The sequence below is a fragment of the Oncorhynchus nerka genome, linkage group LG13 (assembly GCF_034236695.1).
Source record: "Oncorhynchus nerka isolate Pitt River linkage group LG13, Oner_Uvic_2.0, whole genome shotgun sequence".
NCBI classification, from domain to species: Eukaryota; Metazoa; Chordata; class Actinopteri; order Salmoniformes; family Salmonidae; genus Oncorhynchus; species Oncorhynchus nerka.
The window spans coordinates 35,508,112-35,529,966 of record NC_088408.1 but is presented as its reverse complement, the minus strand read 5'-3'; the positions used below and the strand labels follow the sequence as shown (position 1 = coordinate 35,529,966).

Sequence of the window (21,855 nt, the reverse complement as noted above, 5' to 3'; positions counted from 1 at the left end):
TTTCTGCAAAGGGGACAGGACGACTGCACCGTATTGAGGGGAGGATGGATGGGGCCATGTATCGTGAGATCTTGGCCAGCAACCTCCTTCCCTCAGTAAGAGCATTGAAGATGGGTCGTGGCTGGGTCTTCCAGCATGACAACGACCCGAAACACACAGCCAGGGCAACTAAGGAGTGGCTCCGTAAGAAACATCTCAAGGTCCTGGAGTGGCCTAGCCACTCTCCAGACCTGAACCCAATAGAAAATCTTTGGAGGGAGCTGAAAGTCCGTATTGCCCAGCGACAGCACCGAAACCTGAAGGATCTGGAGAAGGTCTGTATGGAGGAGTGGGCCAAAATCCCTGCTGCAGTGTGTGCAAACCTGGTCAAGAACTACAGGAAACGTATGATCTCTGTAATTGCAAACAAAGGTTTCTGTACCAAATATTAAGTTCTGCTTTTCTGATGTATCAAATACCTATGTCATGCAATAAAATGCAAATTAATTACTTAAAAATCATACAATGTGATTTTTGGTTTTCTACATGCCACTGTATGTCTATGAAAAGCCTCTGATTTCTTCCTTTGAACAGAGCTGCATTCCTCTGCGTAGTTGGAGACTAGCGAGGCATGTGTGCATGTTCAGTTTAGGCCGAGGCCGATTTATATGATGACATTGACAATATACAGTGCCAGTCAAAAGTTTGAACACACCTACTCATTCATTCTTTTATTTTTACTATTTTCTACATTGTAGTTCTGTCCTTGAGCTGTTCTCATTTATTAATGTTCTGTATTATTTTATGTTTTGTGTGGACCCCAGGAAGAGTAGTTGCTGCTTTAGCAACCACTAATGGGGATCCTAATAAAATACAGAAATACCGAAATGATAACAAAAGCGCAGGAAATGCAGCTTATGATGAAAATGCAATGTTTATTTTTAAATGTAAAAGTTGGATTGAACAGTATAAAACAGTCAATGTCAAAAGCCCCATTTGAAATAACTTACCATATGTATTATAAAGCATGTTTGAAACGTTTTATTTCGAACATGATTATATCGCGATATTTGGGTCTTTTGAAGAGGTCTCCCCATTTACCAACCCTGGTGGGGGGTGGGAGGGTTGTGTGTGTGTGTGTGTAGAAGAACAGAACAGCACAGCCACAGAGGAAGGCTGAGAGGGAGATCTGCGGTAATTACATAGCCTCCTGCCTGCCAGTCCCTTTGGAAATCCCTCCTGTTTTCATTTGCACAGAAAGAGGAGCTGATTTTTTTTTTTAAACGACGTTTGTTTAATTAGCTCTCGATCACTGTACAAACTTCTAATTTCATCCCACATCAAAAATAAAAGAAGAATGTGGGATGAAACAATATGGAGCGTTTTTGTCTCTTTGCATTGGATGCTGAATTGTCCTGGTGGGCCAATGCCAGACTGAGTCATTGGTTGGGGTTTATTAAAAAAAAAAATGCTAATCTGCTAGACAAATGGTAATCTGGTTGGCGGTAGAGAATAGATCAAAGAAAGGTAATTCCAGTGACTTCTGTTACCCTCGCATAACCTCTTCTAATTGATTTGCTTGATGGATATGCCTCCAGTCTGCAGTCTTATGGACTAGCTGCATAGCCACAGCATATCAGTTGACCCCAGGCAGCACTTATCCTCACCTGTTTTAGTCAGTCTGTCTAGCCTACTGTAGCTTGTCTGCCATGTCAATGCAAATGCTTGGTTTTGCTGTGTCACTCAGCGACTACAAGGCACACTGACCGTCCTGGCGTCCCTCACGACGCCAGGACAGCGGAGTCAATCACCACCTTCCGGAGACACCTGAAACCCCACCTCTTTAAGGAATACCTAGGATAGGATAAAGTAATCCTTCTCACCCCCCTTAAAAGACCTAGATGCACTATTGTAAAGTGGCTGTTCCACTGGATGTCATAAGGTGAAAGCACCAATTTGTAAGTCGCTCTGGATAAGAGCGTCTGCTAAATGACTTAAATGTAGATTTGGAGTCCGTTGAATTCATCTAATGTGCACTCATTTTAGATGCTTCGCTGCTAGCTTGATAAAAAAGAGCATCAATCAGTAAATTCATCCATCATAAATAGACGAGTAGGACATTATGCAAGGTAGGTTTAACCTCTCAACAGGTCAGCACTGAATCTGATGCCTGTCTACAGATTTAGATTAGACCCACTCGAATGATGAGGGAGGCCTTTGTATTGGTCCTGTATGTTTACCTGTTCCTGCTCCTCTCCTGTGTTTAGGATAGCGTTCTCTCTGGGGGGAGTGTGATGGTCAGGGTCCACTGACCTGCCAAGGGAGAAGCCTCTTCCATATTAGCTGAGTGGGCTCTTCAGTATTGCTGATGCTTGAAATCGCAGTGAAAATTCCCCTAAGAGGAATGACGTTAGTAAATAATCGTATTATAGTGTGCACGACACAGACATGAATACTCAACGTTGAGCTGATGGACAGGTGGGCGAGGTGCGTTGTTTTTCTGAAGGTCAGGTGTATTGTTGTCCTAGCTCTGCCCGGCTTTGGTTAGTTAGTACATCCTTACATTAGAGTGGGCGTGTTGTCCTACACCTGTCTGGCGTTGTTTACTAGTACATCCTTACATTAGAGTGGGCGCTACTGTTAGTTGTAGTGGGCGGGTGTATAAAGAGCTTGCCCCTGTTTTCCCGTCTTTCATTGTTTCGCTCTCCTCTGAACAAGTGCTTAAATGCACTGTAAACACAGCGACTCCTCTTTCAGCACAATGGATCTTCCTCTAGTTCTAGCTCACATCAAAAGCAGCAAGGCTCAATCTGTTTCATAAAACACCCTAATTACCATCCCTGTTATCATGTAGTCCAAAGAGGTTCCCTCCCTCCTCCTCGCCACCTCACATCACAAATAATGATGCATTCTGATCAAGGAGCACCCCATGTACAACGCTACAAATGAGAGACTGGTAGTACACGATTCTGTATGAACACAAATTATATTCCAAAGCTGTGTTCTTCATGTTAATGCTCCGGGTTCTTGTGCGTTATTAGAATTCAAAGAAGCTAAACTTTTGTCGTTGAAGTGGTGCTCCTTCTTGAACGGTCGTGTTTTTAAAGTCCCTTTTGTAATTCCTGTGAGACCACTCCTTTCAGTTTGCTCATTCACACACGCTAAAAGGGAAGTGATACTGGATACCGTTCTGTTGTTAGAGGGGTTTATTATCAACATTATGTTTTCCTGCTATTTTGGACTCGTTTTGCAGTGCACTGTTAATGTAGCTAGGTAGGCTACAACTTGCATGCAAATGAACAGATATAGCCTGTATTAGGAATTTCCAGGAGAACAAAAGCGAAGTGCAGTCGCAGATAGTCAATCAAATATCGAATGGGTTTTATTACAAGTTGCAATAGGGATACGCCTCCAGCACAGAAGAAGAGAACATGTCTAACTGGCTTTTTCTGAGAAGGCCCTTATTTTAATCAGTAGGCAACTGAACTCTGAACATCAGCCCAATAGGCTTATAGGAAGTCAAAACATAAGGCAGTGACTGTCAGCTTCTATAGAAGTGCAGTGTTTCACAGAATACAGAATATAATAGTCCGTGTTTACCAATCACTATCACCAGATATGAGGTCAATGTAGAGCTGGGCGATTTGAACAAAAATCCATATCGTGATAAATTGCCTGAATTGATGCGATAAATAACATTTAATGTGCACCACTGTTATAAAATAAATAAAAAATAACTTATTTTTCTCCCCAATTTCATGGTATCCAATTGGTAGTTAGTCTTGTTCCATCGCTGCAACTCCCGTACGGACTTGGGAGAGGCGAAGGTCGAGAGCCGTGCGTCCTCCGAAACACAACCCGACCACGCCGCACTGCTTCTTGACACAATGCCCGCTTAACCCGGAAGCCAGCCGCACCAATGTGTCGAAGGAAACACCGTTTCACCCGGTGACCGTGTCAGTGTGCGCTGCGCCCGGCCCACCACAGGGGTCACAAGTGCGCGATGGGACAAGGACGTCCCTGCCGGCCAAACCTTCCGCTAACCCGGACGATGCTGGGCCAAATGTGCGCCGCCCCAAGGTTCTCCTGGTTGTGGCCGGCTGCGACAGAGCCTGGACTCGAACCCAGAATCTCTAGTGGTACAGCTAGCACTGTGATGCAGTGTCTTAGACTGCGCCACTCGGGAGGCTGCGCCACTACTGTTACTTATTTTTTTGTTTGTTGTATCCATCAATTGTCGCATTAACAATCACCCATCCTAACAAACCCTGTTATTTCACATTTCTCCATAGGCTACTTATCGTAATGAACGATATCAGCAAAATGCCTGTGATATGTAGGTCGGTGTCGATTTGAATGACTTTTGGTTTATTGGCCCAGCTCTAGTTTAATCCAACATACTGCATTACGTCTAGTGATCATCAACCCTAGTACCACAAAAAGAACACTGGAAATCATGTCTATTACAGAAAATATATGCTAAACATTGTGTTAATCACTCTAAACTGTATATGAACTTTATTCTTCTTAAATGTTCCCATAGGGCTACATTGCCTAATTCTAATAATGATTTGCTTACGATGTAGTCAAATGTGACTGACCACCTTGATTTTCGGTCTTATGTAGCAAAATTAGAAATATTTTTTTATTTTTACATTGGATAAAAGCAGAGACACAGAGCTACAAACGAGCAAGTAATTCTGCTTTGATAGTTGATAAACTTGTAACCCCACTTTTGAGAAAATGGCCCTGGAATATTTTGGTACACCCACTGGAGAGCTCTCCTTTGGTCTACATCCATTCAGCATTGTTCACACCCACTGAAGCCTTAGCCCCACCCATCCCTTTAAAGATTCACATGTGAGGTCATGTACTAAACAGTGAGTAGTGTAGTAAAGATTAAGACTAGAAGTAGTAGCCTACAATAAGGAAAAATTCCAGGTAAACAGAAAGTGTCCAGATAATTTTTTAAATATATATTAGATGACGCTTACCAGACACTTGTCTAAATTGATGGGTCATGTGAAAGAAATGCTATAACCACCAGCCACATATTGCTAAGTGGATGGGTCTCTGCAGAAGGTGTAAACGGTACAGCCAAATGGTTACTTGCATAGTAGCAATATCAAAAAGTGTCAATGCCAGTAGAGAAAGAACAAAATAATACACAGTATGTACAATAACAATAACAATATCAGTCATAGATGAGGAAGTTGTATGCATACAATCAGGGGTGAAGTATCTGAGCAGCAGGATACAAAACAAAAAAAGTAGCAGCAATGTATGGTGTGTGTTAGGAGAGAGTCATGTGACTAGAGGCACTGCAGATAGTGCTGATGACCGGGAACTCTCCCCCAGTGATAAACTGGTCCGTTCCGGGGGGGACTTGGTGTGGACTGTGATCAGGAAGTGAAGGTCCAGATTGTGGTGGAGCTTGTGCATGGTTAGCTAGCTAACATTAGAAAGCCATTTGCATTGTTATAGCCTGAGGTAATATTACTACACAGATCATACACGTAATGTTAACTAGCGAGCCAGCCACCTAACATCAGCTAACTAGCTAACAGTAAGCTTTAACTTGCAATGAAAACAAGTTTGACAAAATTAGAAACGTATAATATCTTAAACTGTAGCTAGACTCTTACCCGTATACATGGATGAACGATTCACAGCAGACTGCAACCCCTTTCATTAACTTCTTATGGGCAGGTGGGACGGAAGAGAGCGCGTCCCACCATGCCAACATCCGGTGAAATTGCAGGGCGCAAAATTCAAACCACAGAATTATAAATATTTAACTTTCATAAAATCACAAATGTAATACACCAAAATAAAGCTTAACTTCTTGTTAATCCAGCCACTGTGTCAGATTTCAAAAAGGCTTTACGGCGAAAGCACACCATGAAATTATCTGAGGACAGCGTCCCGCATACAAAAGCATGAAAAACATATTTCAACCAGGCAGGTGTGCCACAAAAGTCAGAAATAGCGATATAATAAATGCCTTACCTTTGATCTTCTTCTGTTGTCACTCCAAAAGGTCCCAGATACATCACAAATGGTCCTTTTGATCAGTAATGTCATTCATTATATCCATAAACTCAATTTAGCTGGTGCGTATCAGTCAATAATCCACCCAATTTCCCTCCATCAAAATGAATCCCAAACTTTACTAATAAACTTTTCCAAACAAAGTTTATTAGTAACGTTGTCAAACAACGTTTATAATCAAACGTTAGGTACCCTAATACGTAAATAAACGATCAAATTTAATTTAAGAACGCGCTCTCTTCCACACGCTTCGAAACACTACAGCCAAAATGGGAGCCACCTATAAAAACAACCATTTCTGGCTCATTTTTCCAAAAACCAGCATGAAACTTTCTAAAGACTGTTGACATCAAGTGGAAGCCCTAGGAACTGCAATCTGGGAGGATTTTGCCTTATAATAAAAGTTACAGCCATTGAAAACAGTGGTAGGCTGCAAATGTTTTTTTTGGGATGGTTTGTCCTCAGGGTTTTGCCTGCCATATCAGTTCTGTTATACTCACAGACATAATTTTAACAGTTTTAGAAACTTTAGAGTTTTCTATCCAAATCTACCTAGCTTCTGTGCCTGAGTAACAGGCAGTTTACTTTGGGCACACTTTTCATCCGGACGTGAAAATACTGCCCCCTACCCAAGAGAGGTTAAATAAGACGTCCTGTGTTTCCATTTTGCTTGTACAGCTTGCTTGGCCCGTTGTGTCAAGTCACTCTGGTTGAGAGCAGTAGTAACACATTTGCAGTTCTCCATGGCTAACGTTATATATTTTGAAAACTCCAGTAGAAAGGATTATCTACACATAATGAGCAGCTCATTTTATAAACAGAAGATGCTACACGGCAGACCAATCCGAAACTCATCTCTTGGCATGTCCAGGCCGTTCATTATCTCAGCCAATCATGGCTAGCGGGAAGGTTCCTGTCTTCTTCTGTGGCTAAACCAACTAGGCTTGTAATTTAAACTTTATTCATATTTACATTTGGCATACAAGTTTGTTATTAAGGCATATGAATGTTCAAATGTTCCAGAAGGCATTTCTGCCCAAAATATTAATAAAAAATACATGTTCAAGTGTCTCTTCTATGAAGTCGTGACTTGCGACATACGCCTAGTTTCCTGAAACGAGTCACAGATGATGATTATCTAGTCAAATCTAGTTTACATGTAAGTCAACAGTCTGGCACACAATTTTCAGGCAATAGTCCCACAAATTTCTGTTGGGCTAAAACTTGAGCGAGTTTGGGTACCTATTAGGAGTGCTTTGTTGTCAGCACATCCCTATAGCATAACTTCATCACTGCAGGGCTGAGTCGTCTGTAGCGCATGATGGATGGTATGGATGGTACCGTATGTCTTCCGAGCTGTGCTTTGCTTTCCCACCAACACTAGGCCTCTGTCTTATTTGCATGTAGATGCAGGTGCATAAGGGAGTCGCTGCCCATACCAGTGTGACAGGCGCTGCATGAAGGATCACTGTAATATGTTGTGTACACTCCCTCCGCCTCTCTCGTTCGTTCGTCTCCAGTGGCCAGTGGGGAGAGTTTATGCTACTCTGCAGGGCAATAAGCGGGTGTGGGGCATATATTTATGTGATGTGTATTTCTTGTTTCTAGTGTTCTACAATGGGCGTTGTTATTTGACCTGCTTATTCCTTCAGAGCGGGCTGCTGTCTTGCTGTGGGTCAGTAGTGTTTGGCGGGGCTTTAAAGAGGTGGCAGAGAGATAATGGATGCAGAACAAATAGGGAAAAGACACAGCCTGAAACAGGAATGCAATAAAGGGGAATAGCAGGTATAATTACATCATAAGGATACCTGGACCGTTCTGGCCCTCCACTTTGGTGTGAATCCATCTCCATTGAGACACCATGCTTCATCTAAGAGGCTCTCCTGCAGTACCTACTGGTCTCTCCTGGGAGTCTCAGACATTGCACACGGACACGCGCTTTCTGTTCTGTTCTGTGTTTCATTCATTCTTCCACAATTACATTGTCCCCTTTAATTATCTCGCATCTGTTGTTCCTAAACAGCCTTGAATCAGTGTGTGCTTGAATGTGTGTCATGGTGGAAGAATAGGGATAAACATGTTTGTGCAGGGGATAAATGTAGCACACACACAAACTAGTGAATGTCCCTACTCTAAATAAGGTAAACCAATCAAGTGGCTGGTCTCTGTGTGTGTGGAGCCAGGAGGGAAGCAGCAGAAGTAGTGCCGTGCTGGGAACAGCTTGGGCATGTTGAAGAATGCCATGAAGAGCTTACTGCCTTCCAGTCTGGTGAAGACTCTCTAGAAGGCTGTATACATGATAATCCTGACAAGAGGCTGCAGCCCAGTTTACTAGACCCCAGAGTGAAAAAATGACACAGATGTTGCTTGTTGCTGAAGACTTGCGCTCCTTCGGACTGGCTTTAACTGCAGTGAAGAGTATAGCTGACAATGAGACCGTGTTGCTTCTTGTGCGCATTCAGCAGCACAATGTTGCAGTCTTTGTGACTGCTATTCGCTCACTTAGTACTATTACGGATGATAAGGGCATTGTTGGAAATGTGTCATTTTAATTTTAAAGGTGTTTATCTACCCGTGCAAGGTGTACAGATGAATGGATTTAATCAGGAGTAGGTAATGATGTTCTCTATGACGACACAATGCCCAGTAGCTTTTAACATAATAAACTCTGCAGTTGTGGGCCAGATACAGCATGACTCCTTGTGAAGTTGTCAGGTGATGGTGGGAATATTATGAATTAGTGATGCTGGGTGTACTACCTCGTATGAGGCTCCTTGTGGGAACTGGCAAACCGTGTCGGGCAGAGGCACTGACTGTGCATGAGACACTAGAGAAGAGATTGTAGGGTAAGCTCCAGATGTGCAGGTCCGTCATGAAACCATGGCGAGACTTTCCTCGCTTTTAAAGTGTCACTAGCCTGATCGTCCAGAGAAAATAGCCAGGCACATTCACAGAGTGCCGATGATTGATTTGATTAGATTTCTATGCTCGGCTGCATTTGCATAATGAATGGCGGTGATTTCATCAAATGCACTTATGATGAAAGGATACACGTCCAGTGCTCTAAAGCAAGTGTGTGCTTCATTGTGCCGTGCTCCCATTAACTATACCGGAGGTCACCAGCACTCTCTGGAATATTGTATTCAAGTAGTCAAAGAAACAAAGATCTGTATTTTGACATTCAGAAGAAAGTATGGCTCTTGGTGTCAGTTTTCTCTGGCAATTTCTTCCCGTCCAAGGAGACAAAAGTCTGGAAGGAATAATTTGCTGCCAGATTTGGGGATATGAGTGTCTTCAGCTCACCTGATTTTCATGAATGTTAACAAGGCCCTTAACTCCCTATTGATTTGACTGGATGGGCCCACACATACACACCAAGACATTCTGTACAACAGCTGACTTTATATGAGAGCGTTAGCTCAATCAAAAAGACAGTGCAAGTGATTGCTTAGGCCTAATCCTTTGCCAGAGCGTAAATGTGTCCCGACACTGTCACCTCCAATAGCCGGGCGTTCAGATAAGCCTCAGCCAGCTAAGAGGATCTTCTCCAACTCCTCTCCTCCAGGGTTAAGGATGGGTATGTTTAGGTCTGTTGCAAGAAAGAGATTGAGGACGGCGGGAGAGAGAGAGCGAAAGAGAAGAGAGAACAACCGCAATAGTCGAGAGATGAAGGACAGAGAGGGAGAGCAGATAAGAGGAAAGACACTAAAGTGAGTGTAAAAAGCAGAGGCAGTTTGGTTGACAGTAAACGGGAGTTGGCATGGACGTGGTGTCTGTTGACATTTCCTGTAGTTGGGCTCTCTGTCCTGGACAGCTGCTTGTCCTGAGCCCTGGGTTCTGTGCCTGCTGCCGGCACTGTCTGTCTCAGTCTCCCAGTCTGGCTCTCCTCTCCTTCAGAAACCTCCATGGCACAGAGCTCCTCCAAATCCTAGTTCTGCCCTCCTTCACACACAGCTCAGTCATCAATGAGGGGAGAGGATGGACTGACAGCAGGGGATAAGGGAAATGGAAATTTGGCAAACAGATGATTTGTTCCCAGGTCCCCAAACTAGCTGAATTTCCTGGGCTGCTCAGCAAAGAGAAAAGAGGGAAAGATGAGCGCAACATGGAGGACAGGTTAGCAGGGGATGGAAACTGACATGGGGGAGGGTTTTTAATGATTAGGCCTTTTTATTCCTTTCCTATGCCATTTTGAATAGTCACTTATGACTCGTGATTCACTGACTTTGATTTTACTCTTCCCCCAAACCCTGTTTTGTCCTCACATGACTCTCCAACCAACCCACATACTGTAGGCCTATAGAAAATAAATCACTCCCTTGGGGCTGGTTTATGAATTAATAGACATCTGTTCCTGATCTGCTCTGCCCCCGCCCTAACCTTTTTTAAAGGCGTGCACACGTCACACTGAATGGGAATCTAGCGTTTGTCTGCCGATTAGTTCAGTGCTCTGTGTTTTAGGGGCCTCCCCGCTGTGGACGTCTGATTTTTTTTTTTTCACGCGATTCTACATGTAATGTACACAAATGACTTTCAGCGGTACTGTCGGCCAACAAATGCTATTGGCGTGTCTGAGCCCTTAGAAGAACAACGCACTGAGGGAGGTTAATCCTCTTAACAGACAGCAGAGCCCACTATGGCCTGCTCCACCTTTAGGTCCCCTCTGACGGACTCTCCTGCCGAGGCCTAGCCCGGCTCAGCAGGTCAAAGAGTGTCTCTGCTCTGTCAGACCAAACACAGCCGTCCATGAGCCCGGTCTTTTGAGCATAGGTGTGTGTTACCTGACAACAATGGTACACCGCCCCGAATCCCAGGGCACCACATAAATGCCACATAGGAGAGCCTTAGTGATATCCCAGCATGCTCTCTGCTCTACTGCACTGAGAACTCAGTCTTGTTTGTTTCTCATGGCAGAAAGTAACATGTCCCCCCCCCCCCCCCCCCCGAGCACCCGCTGTCAACTCATTCCACTGTTGCTGTGACGTCTATGGACTACACAATGCCGTCGATTTAAACAATGGGAGAGCTCCTGCTGCTGATCCTCCCGCCGACAGACCGCATGCAGAGAGTGAGAGAGCCACGAATGACGAGATTACATTTTTGACTCAAACGCTCACATTAAACCCTGACTGGAAAAGCAATTACTGCCTTGTAAATCAGGGAGGCTGGCGCTCCATCTAAGCAGGAGCAGGACTCGCTCTTGGCTGTGCCGGTCCTTGTGCCTCCGTTAGGACCACACTGTGGGAAGACCAGGCTTTGTACCGAGGTGCAGAGGACTGAATATTGAGCCGTCTGGATGGAGAACGGTAACCTACATTGAACAAAAGCATTTCCCATCTGGGAATAGTCCGCCAGAACAGCCTGCTGTTTTATTTTATTGCAAACAAAATTTTGCACTACTGAATGAGTATCAATATGGCCCGTGTTCAATGCCTCCCATCTCCCCACAACTTCTAATTCAGTTCTGGCAAATGGTTCTGGTTCCAAGTCGCCTAGTTACTAGCTAAGCCAACCAACAGAACCACTGGCTTTTATTTGGCACCCTCTCAGCAGGACCAGAGTAAGGTGTGAGCGCTGGGAGGCTGCGAGGGGGTGAGGCCCAGGGTTTGGGGGTAAATAACATACTCATTAAACCGAGATCTCTCTGTCTGTCTCTCTCCCGCTTTCTGTGTGGGAGTCGATAAACTCATCTAATTTCTGGAGGAGAATGCTGGCTGGTATAGGGAGTCCACGCTGTGTTGCAAATGACTTCCCACCAGCATTCTCTACAGGGGGGCCCTCCGACAGAGAGACGAGAAGGGACTGTTTGTTTAGGCCTGGGACTGAGTGGAGCTGTTTTCATTTCATTATCCGAGAAATCAGAGTGAGAGGTGCCTTTCATTAACACCATTAGGAGCCCCTCTGGAAGTTTCTCCCACAATGTTAAAGGGGAATTTGGGCTTGATCTGGGCTTGTTTTCATCCTGTCATTGCTAGGACAGTGATATGTTTCACACATAATTGCCCAGGAGGAAGGCAGGTCAGGGCTTCACGCACTGAATGATACACCCAATGACGGCCTCTGGTGTATTGATTGGGGGGGGCAAGATGTATTTTTACATGTAGGACTGCTTTGTGACATTTTGCAAAGGCTCTGTTATAGTGATCGCACTGTTTTTTTTTGTGGGTGTAGATATGGATGTCCTTGTTCGATAGAGCTGTTGGACATCTTTCAGCGATGTTCCTTTCGGCAGATTCATTAGTAAATATACAAGCAGACACATTTTTTCCAGTCTCTGAAATAATACAAATTGTGTTGGGGCAGTGCTTTGTGCTCTGGCCCCGCTCCCTCTCCTAAGGCTGGTTTTTAATTTCAAAGGAGGCGGACACTTAGAACAATCATTTGGGTAAAACTGAAAGAACTGACCAGACGCAATGTCTTCAAGTGATTCCTCTCATCAACATGAATTCGACGATGGAGCATTTATTAGCTACTTGGTGAGATTCGACCATACATATTTCAACCGGAATATAGCGAAGAGGATTTGAAGCGGAGTGTGATTTAGCTAACGTTAAAAGCTCCACTACAGCCGAAGCCAGCACCAAGTGGGCAGATGACAAATACGGTGCCTAGCTAAGTAAGTTATTTGTCCTGCAAACCACTTAGCTAGCGAACTTTAGTGTATTTGCTGGCTAACATACAGTAGCAGAACTGTATCCTGTGAACTGTATCCCTCTCGAGGGATAAGATTTTATGCTGGATTTCAAGAAGATGATTTATGAGGAGCTGAATGGCAGTTTGATCATGACAACACTCCTCCCACAGCTTTACAATTATTTACTGAACCTCTACGGTATGTTTCTTTGTAATGTCAATTTCATCTTGACCACCTCTCCTATCATCTGCTGATCACCAGCTCTCTAAACTACGGATTGTTTCACCAGATAATGTGATTTAACCAAACATTTTTGGTATCCTTTGCTAGGAGTTATAGGATAGACCTGTACTGTTTGGTGTAGCACAGAGATTTTTCGACCAACTTTAGCGATGCTGTCTTCGTCCTCGATTGGGGATAAACAGGACTCTAATTCTATGTCCATGTCCAGTTGCAGGGGGTTTGAATTTAGAAAAGAAATACTTTTTTTGCTTCTTAAAGTAATCCAACAATATGTGCACCGCCAATCGTGTCTATTTCAAGTCTTCTCACTCATTGATCGAGACAGGTCTCTGTCATCATGACATGCCGCAATTTGGGGTGGACACCCACCTGTCTCCTCAATGAGATAAGACTTGAAATAGACAAGGTGTCGGGCAGAAATGAACATTATCTGACGTAAGAATCTGTAACTACAATTCTCTGCACTTGTGTGTCTCTACACCGGAGAAACACTTGGACACGCTGAACTGTAATACACAGTTCATACAAAACAAAATGACATGTTGCTTTTACCATATAACATTGTTTTTGAATACACAGTTCTCTTTTGTTAGCATTAAATAGTGTACACTCGCCTGTATTTTAGATTCTGAAACATTTTGATAAAACTAACATTCTTCGTATATCTGAATGTCTAGCATCTGTTTGATGATAAAAAGCCCTGTACAGCTTATATACATATATTATGTGAATGCATAAGGGCAGACAAATTTAAAAGATTGATAGAAAATATCCATATTTATTTTAAGCCCTACATCAGGGCTTTCCAACCATGTTCCTGGAGAGCTACCATCCTACCATCCGACCATAATCTAGCACACCTGATTTCTAATTATTAGCTGTGTTTACACAGGCAGGCCAATTCTGATTAAGACTAATTAGTGGAGGGGGAAAAAACAGATCTTTTTCAGAACTGATCTGATTTGTCAAAATACCAAATAGGTGGCTAAAGAAGGTGTGAAAAGTCTTAGGAATGCAGTTCTTACACAGTATGAATGGTTGTGTATGGGAGATTGAGGGGAATTGGCACATCAATCGCTCTCATACAATACATTTACTGTCAAAGCACAACCCTGCACAACAAAAACCCCCTTCCTCATCTCAAAGTACTGTCTGTAAACCTCCCCCAGCTCATTGACTTTGACAGATTATTCTTGTCAATAGTAGCCTTTTGCAGGGGAATTTTGTATTGTGTTTTGAGAATCTGCAGAGAGAATAATGAGGTTTCTTGTGTCATGAATGTCTTTGTGTCATTACTGTTGTAGTCTTGCTTTATACCTTTCAGTGTCCCTTGTTGTTCTCCATAACCGCAAGGTGTGTCCGCTCCCTCATGCTTGTGTATTCAAAATGCCCCCGCTTTGGGGTATTTTTCAGCAGGACACTGGAATGACTCCAGATAACCGGAGTTTTACTAAAAGAGAAAGGGCTAGACTAAATTGATTACATGGTCTGGAAGGTACTCTGTGGTCATCAAGCTACCTCTAATAACCAGATAACACAAACACTGCCCAATTCATACAAATTGAGCTATCTTTGCCGTCAGCTTGTAAATATTTTGGCCAATTTATCTTCACTAGCTAGGGATTGGAAGCGCATGTTGGTGGAATCAGATTGTATACAGAACACCACACGGGCATGATGACAAACGGTGAAACTTTTGAGATTACTGTGTTGGCTGTTTAAAGTAACAAACAAAAAAAGCCATTATTCATGTTTGTGGGAACTCCCCCTCTACCTAGCGGGCGGTATCAGCATTCGCTATGAATGTCGGACTTTGTGGTTCACCATGAGCAGACCAATACACAGGGAGTCGAAACTTCCCGACTCTACCAAATGAAAATGTGCTAGTTCTAGCTTGTGGTTTGGATAATTGTGATGTTGATGATAAAAACGTAATGTTGTTAATATAGTAATGACTATCTGCCGTGACAGAGCCAGGGTGAAATTCCCTTTTAAGCCTTCGTAGTGGGCTTTCCATGATGGACTGATCAAAACACCCTCTCACACTTAGGCTAAACAATTGTGACTGTGAAGGGCAGGCCCAGTCCTGGCTGTTCTGCTGCCCTAGACCAGACAAAAAACAATTGCCACCCTCCTATACCCCCAGGAAACTAGAATACTCCCAGTAAGCAAAATGACATTGAAAAGATGTCTAAAATATGTATTTTTCCAGAAGTTTAAGTTGTGTTCATTTTAGGTTCTGAATGAAAGTTGAAAAGACGTATTGAATAGATTACATTAGAGTTAAGTAGGGTACATTACATTGTATTGCACTATACTCTACTGTGCTATACTGGTGTACTGAACTATACTTTGCTGTACTGTACTGTCCAAACATTTGAAACCGATGTCTATGATTGGTTAAGATTTGGTCCGGACAAATGTTTGGGCCACGTCAAGGCCGGTCCGAACCAAATCTGAACCAAATATAGACGCCTATGTTTGGGCCAATATAGGCTAGTCCGAACCAAATGTCTGTGGACGTTGAAATCGGGACCGGACCAGACCAAATCTGAACTAAACATAGACGTCCAGTCTGTGGATGTTGAAATAGAGGCTGGTCCGTACCGGCCAAAAGAACGTTGTTGGTCTGTCCTTAATGGGGTGTAGCCTACAGTGTCGGCCCGAAATGACATTTTCTGAATGCCCATCCATGTGGTACGCCTACCGTTTGTAAAACAGGCAGTTGCATTGGCTTTATTAGGCCCCATTCCTGTGACTAATCATTTAGTCTATTTAAGCTCTGAATATCAGCTACCTAACTTTATCAGGAGTTATCCCGAGCCTATTTGAAATGAGAATCAATGTGTTTACACAGCGGGAAATGCAGAAGTATAGAATTTATGGCATTTTTCTTCGCTATGAACATCTTTTCAAAAATGTACACATTCAAACATGAAACCACTGAGGTCAGGCTATTTGATCTGAGAAACGTGCATGATTTAAAAAGTATCTTCTCATGACTTTGTCATAAATGTGATCTCTACTCCAGCCTGTAGGTTACAGAAATGGCCATATACTCTTTCTACCATAGGCAACATGATTGATGTATTTTTTTTAACAGAATGTTGGTGGGGCGCCACAGCGGTGCGTCTCTCCAACAGCATCTTGGTGAGGGGCAGTTTTATATGTTGGAGGTCTGTCTAGGTCAGTTTAGCTCGGGAAAATGCCCCCCCCCCCCCCCCCCCCATTCTGTCGCTGTAGGCGGGCCTTCTAATCCATCTCTGCTCCCTGTCACAGGCAGCAGACTTTTTAACACTCAATTTAATTCCAATCTTTCCACATTTGTGCTCCAATCATTTGTGCATTAGCAACATCATCTCATCATTTGAAATGGTGGTAACCAAGAGAGAACACAGCGGTTGCTCTGATTTTCACATTGCAGGAAGGGCACACATTAATAAACACCTTGCCGTTGTGTTTTCTCCACTTAAGTATCAGAAAGACGTGTCGATCTCAGAAAACGCTCCAGAAAATACTGGTCTGTAAACAAATGAGTAGGCCTAATCTCTCTGCTTAAGAGGGACCATTATTGTTTCTGTCCATTGACTACCCTCATCCACTTAGATTGTTTTGCTAGTGATCTTCAATAGCCAGCATTGAATTGTGGACCCTATTTCCCTATGTGGATCTGACAAGTTGAGAGTCTTGAGGAAAACATAATTTTAATCTCTGTCTGGTCTTCTCATCTTTTGCTCGAGGGGGATTTCAGCTTCAATCTGCCTCTGTATCAACTTTAGAGAATGGCAGCATATTTCTCTCTCCTCCTTTACAGCCTAATCCTCCCAACAACAAACACTGGAGGACACACTGGTAATCGCTACCCTGCAGAAGAGAACTGAGATGTGACAGTGCAGAGAGAGAATTCGACACTAGCAATGTGTTGGGGTGCATTGTTAGTGCGACCAGACAACCCATTACCTTCCAATTGATCATTTCTGGCCTGTTATTTTCCCATATGCAAACTTAGTTGGACTGTATTATGACCGAAAGCAGTGGTGTTGCAATATTAAATAGGTAACATAATCTCACTGGCACTCAACAGAGTAAACTTTATAGATTGCAGTTTTAAGTGAGTAATATACCTTTTCATTAAAATGTGTAAACGTTGAAAAGCTGTCCTCGCTTTGAACAGTTTTTATCTGCCACCATCTGGATCGCTTCACCAGGGACAGGGAGCAAACGGCTTTATGCTGTAATCGCCATGTAGGTTTTTTTTTATAGCTAAGATTCCATTGATTTTTTTAGGAGGATTAGGTGTAAATTATAGTCTTTGGGACCAAAAATAGATACGGTCAGAAGACACTGATTGAAGAATAACCTTGTGACGCATGTAGCTTAGAAATTCAGCATGTAATGTAGAGTATAGATGTCTCTCAGTGGTTAAGTATCACAAACCAGGGTCACTGAATACGTCAAACTGAGACTTTTTCTTGTGTAATGTCAAGGTCTATTAAATGATTGACAGACTTCCCTGCACAGTTAATATCTGAGGTGACAACAGGATGTTGTCCAACATAAAATAGCCTGAAGTCTGCTCCATGTCACAAATACACCCTTATTTAACAAAACAAATACTTAACTGGAAACCTGCCCATAATGACCAAAACACCCAAAGGAAGTGAATCACCCTTCATAGATCTGCTAAGACTAAACCGAATTTCCCCCTTGTCCCCCCTTCCCTTCCTCTCCCTTTGCCCACAGATGATGAAGTTTGCCTGGGACAGTTACAAGCGATACGCCTGGGGATCCAATGAGCTGAGGCCTGTCTCCATGCAAGGTCACTCCAGCAATCTGTTTGGTGAGTATCTGTCCCCATTCCCGTTCAGTCCCGCAGACAGCTGATTCATGCCCGCCCCCCGCTGCCATCAGGCTTGCCCCACAGATTAGGACCAAATTGGCAATCCGTCAAAGCTATATTGACCAAAAATATAAACGCAACAAGCAACAATTTAAAAGATTTTACTGAATTACAAGTCATATAAGGAAATCAGTCAATTGAAATAAATACATTAGGCCCTCACATGACTGGGAGTACAGATATGCATCTGTTGGTCACCATTTTTTAAAAATAAAGTAGGGCCGTGAATCAGAAAACCAGTCAGTATCTGGTTTGACCACCATTTGCCTCATGTTGCCTGACACAGAGTTGATCAGGCTGTTGATTGTGGCCTATGGAATGTTGTCCCACACCTCTTCAATGGCTGTGATGTTGCTGGATATTGGCAGGAACTGGAACACACTGTCATACATGTCGATCCAGAGCATCCCAAATGTGCTCAATGGGTAGCATGTCTGGTGAGTATGCAGGCCATGTAAGAACTGGGACATTTTCAGCTACCAGGAATTGTGTACAGATCCCTGGAAACATGGGGCCGTGCCTTATCATTCTGAAACATGAGGTGATGCGGCGGATGAATGGCACGACAATGGGCCTCAGGATCTCGTCACGGTATCTCTGTGCATTCAAATTGCCATCAATAAAATGCAATTGTGTTTGTTGACTCTATCTTATGACTGGCCATAGAGTAATCCCACCACCGCCATGGCGCACTCTGTTCACAACGTTGACGTCAGCAAACTTCTCGCCCACACAACGCCATACACGTGGTCTGCGTTTGTTAGGCTGGTTTGACGTACTGCCAAATTCTCTAAAACGACATTGGAGGTGATTTATGGTTGAGAAATTAACGTGGAGGCGAAAGAAACGCACACCTGTTTAGGCGAGGCGCAGGCTAGCGGAGTAGAGCACTTGAAAAATTAAAGCAGAGCCGCACACTCTAGGAGCTCAGATGCAATATTTTAATAACCAACAAGCTGACAAACTGTCTTCATCAGGGTATAATAAGAAATTAACATTCAATAATCTAGCAACAGCTCCGGTGGACATTCCTGCAGTCATCATGCCAGTTGCGTGCTCCCTCAACTTGACATCTGTAGCATTGTGTTCTGTGACAAAATGTCACATTTTAGAGTGGCCTTTTATTGTTCCCAGCACAAGGTGCACCTGTGTAACGATCATGCTGTTCAATCTGCTTCTTGATATGCCACACCTGTCAGGTGGATGGATTATCTTGGCAAAGGAGAAATGCAACCTCACAGGGATGTAAACAAATTTGTGTACAAAATTTTGGAAATAAATAAGCTTTTTGTTGGGACCAACAGTTTGCGTTTTATATTTTTGTTCAGTGTATTAGGTATTAGTCAATAATCCTGTGGTGCCGGGCCGGAGAGAGGAGAGGGTACCTGGAGCACCACCGAGTCTGTTCTACCACAGTCGTGCTGGGAGGCTCAGACAAAAGGTGCATTGTATCGTCTACTGAAATTGTAATCTTGTTTTGTTAGTGGACGGTATCGCTGCTGCTGTCGACGTCTATTGAAGATGTATCGCAGATGGAACCTTTTCTGCCTGGCACAGAGGATTTCATAAATACATTTTTGAGTAATAAACCCTTTGTTTACACATGCAGCTTTTTAAGAAACTATTTTAGTAAACTCTCCTCTCTGTAGTAAGTGGAGAAAGCTCCTAATAGTTGGTATAGGTTTTGATATGCTTTGATGGAAGCATCTCTTGACTGATAGATCCAGATAGACGCACATTTGTTTTGTCGTCTCTGAGATTTGGTGCACAGAAGATTGCAATAAGCTATAGATGTTTCACCCCCCTATGTCTGTGAATTCTATGGCTGCTGGGTATTTGCCGGACATTGAGAGCGGTTCATTAAGGTGTGTGTGTTTTAAAGGGAGGTAATTGAGTTAAAGGCAGTGAGGTAGTGTGTTTCTCAAAGTGTTGCTACTTCCTTTCTCTCTTTCATATGTGAGACATACTAGAGAATACTGTATGCTGCTGCATGACTCCTGGGGGGAACGGAACGATTGCAGTTTTCTTGTTTACACACACACACACGCACACTAAACATCCCCCTCCTGTGTGGTTGGTATACGCTACATGTCTTGTACCACAGAATGCCCCAGTATTTGTTTTATTAAGATACAGTACTTGCCAAATGGAAGTGAACAATGACATGTGTTTTTCCCCCACCTCTCTCCTCCTCCTCCAGCAAACCACTCGGCACAGCTAGTTCCTCTTACAGTGTATTACAAGCCATTTGTTATAGCCATTACTATCATTGAGTTTCATTTTGTGGAGTTAAATTAATACTCCATGTTCGAAGGACCTCACTTCCATTTGCAGATGAAGGATGAGTAATGCTTTGCTTCACCGATCCTGGTTTGTATGCAGTGGGTTGAGGTGGCTTATTCTGGGTGGTATTTAACTAAAACTCCTGTTTTAATTCACAAAGCTTGAACATTGTTAAATTATTTGGGAAAATAATTGATCATTGGCTTTGATATTTGACTTGCATTAACTGTGATCCATAACTAGTGTGAACATGAAGAAGTTTTCTGTTGGACGCAAAACACTGTAAACACACCAGGAAATCAGGACCAAGTGAGTTTAATTTTGGAAATCTGTACCCAAGTATTCCCATAATAGAGAGACACGTGATTGTATACAAATGTAAGAAGGGTTTGAAATTGTTATATTTTTTAGTCAAATCTTATATCTGTTTGGGATTATTGTGGTCAAATTGCAGTCTTCAAATGATTTGTAATTATGTTCCGGCCTCCGGACCATCCAAATATTCGGCCCGCGGCTGAATCTAGTTGATGATCCCTGCATTACAATGTAATACATTTGATCAACTTTATTTGTAGATTTCATTAGTAATAGAGTTATAGTAAGTAATGCACTCCAGTTCCAGCTTCTTTTGATAAAGTAGAAAGTAAATAAAATAATAACAGTAATATAACCAATCAGATGGGTGCACAGGTGAAATGATTTGCCATATTTCTAAACAAAAGCACCAGTACATGAACAATTGTAAAGGGTAAGTTGCATAAATAAATATTAATAAAACAAAATCCATGACAAGATATAAAAAATATTAATTTGGTTCTGCTCGCCATTGTTAACTACACAAGTTGTATGTTGTCCTCGGTGTCTGATTACATACCATTTCCAGCCTTTCATAATAAAATAATTAGGCTATTGTTCTAAATTCAGTCATCCTTTTCACCCTCATCATTCAGATAATTCAGTGTTTCCCCTAGGATTTTTTTCAGCAGCAGTGGCTGTTGGCCTATGGCGGTTCTAGTGTTAAGACTTCCTCTATCTTAACACTTCCTCTCCCCTCCCTCTCTTTATGTGGCCTAATTAAATTTAAACAATGAGGATATTTGTTTGGCTCTAATATGATGTCTGTCCAGCTGTAAGTGAGCTCTGGTATGTGATAGGCTGTATGTGGGTGTGCTGTGCTGGATGGCCTGTGACAGTTGGGAGTGGTGTGTTGACAGGCTTGCAGATGGGCCTGATACCCAGGCTGTCTGGGGCTGTCTAACAGAGGTGCTAAATGAGGTGTGGAGGAGAGCTCTCTCTCTCTCTCTCTCTCTCTCTCTCTCTCCCGGTCTGTCTCTTTCTATCCCCTCCCCTCTCTCTCTCTCTCTATGTGATGAACAGCTCTCCTCTGCACCACCGATGACACCAGTCACTTCAGACACAGGCAATATTCCCACACGGAGCTCCCATTCTAATTAAAACATCTCTCTAATATCCCATGAATGTTCTGCAGCCTCACTCATAACTTTCCATTAGGGACAGGAGTTGCATATACCTTTTTGCCAGCGCTCACCTCGTGAAGTATGGCACCTCATTTAAAGGCCGTATACAGATTCTTCCTACTTAATCGTTTACTCTCTTGAAATAGTTTCTAACAATTTTGGTGATTAGACTTTCATATTTAACTGAGAATTTCAATCACCCTTGTGTAAATTCTATTTAATTATCAGGGATTTAAGATATGCAAATGCCCTTCTGAGATAGTCCTCTGAATCTTTAATGGCAGATT

General features: G+C 42.9%; 1 protein-coding gene across 1 annotated transcript in view; it reads left to right on the top strand.

The window, feature by feature from the left end:
* The window catches only part of LOC115139444 (mannosyl-oligosaccharide 1,2-alpha-mannosidase IA-like), a 158,477-nt gene that overhangs the window by 20,882 nt on the left and 115,740 nt on the right, over positions 1 to 21,855 (top strand). Inside the window, exon 2 of the mRNA XM_029676818.2 lies at positions 17,651 to 17,747. Coding sequence (XP_029532678.2) covers positions 17,651 to 17,747 — 97 coding nt within the window. The remainder of the gene's footprint in view (positions 1 to 17,650; positions 17,748 to 21,855) is intronic.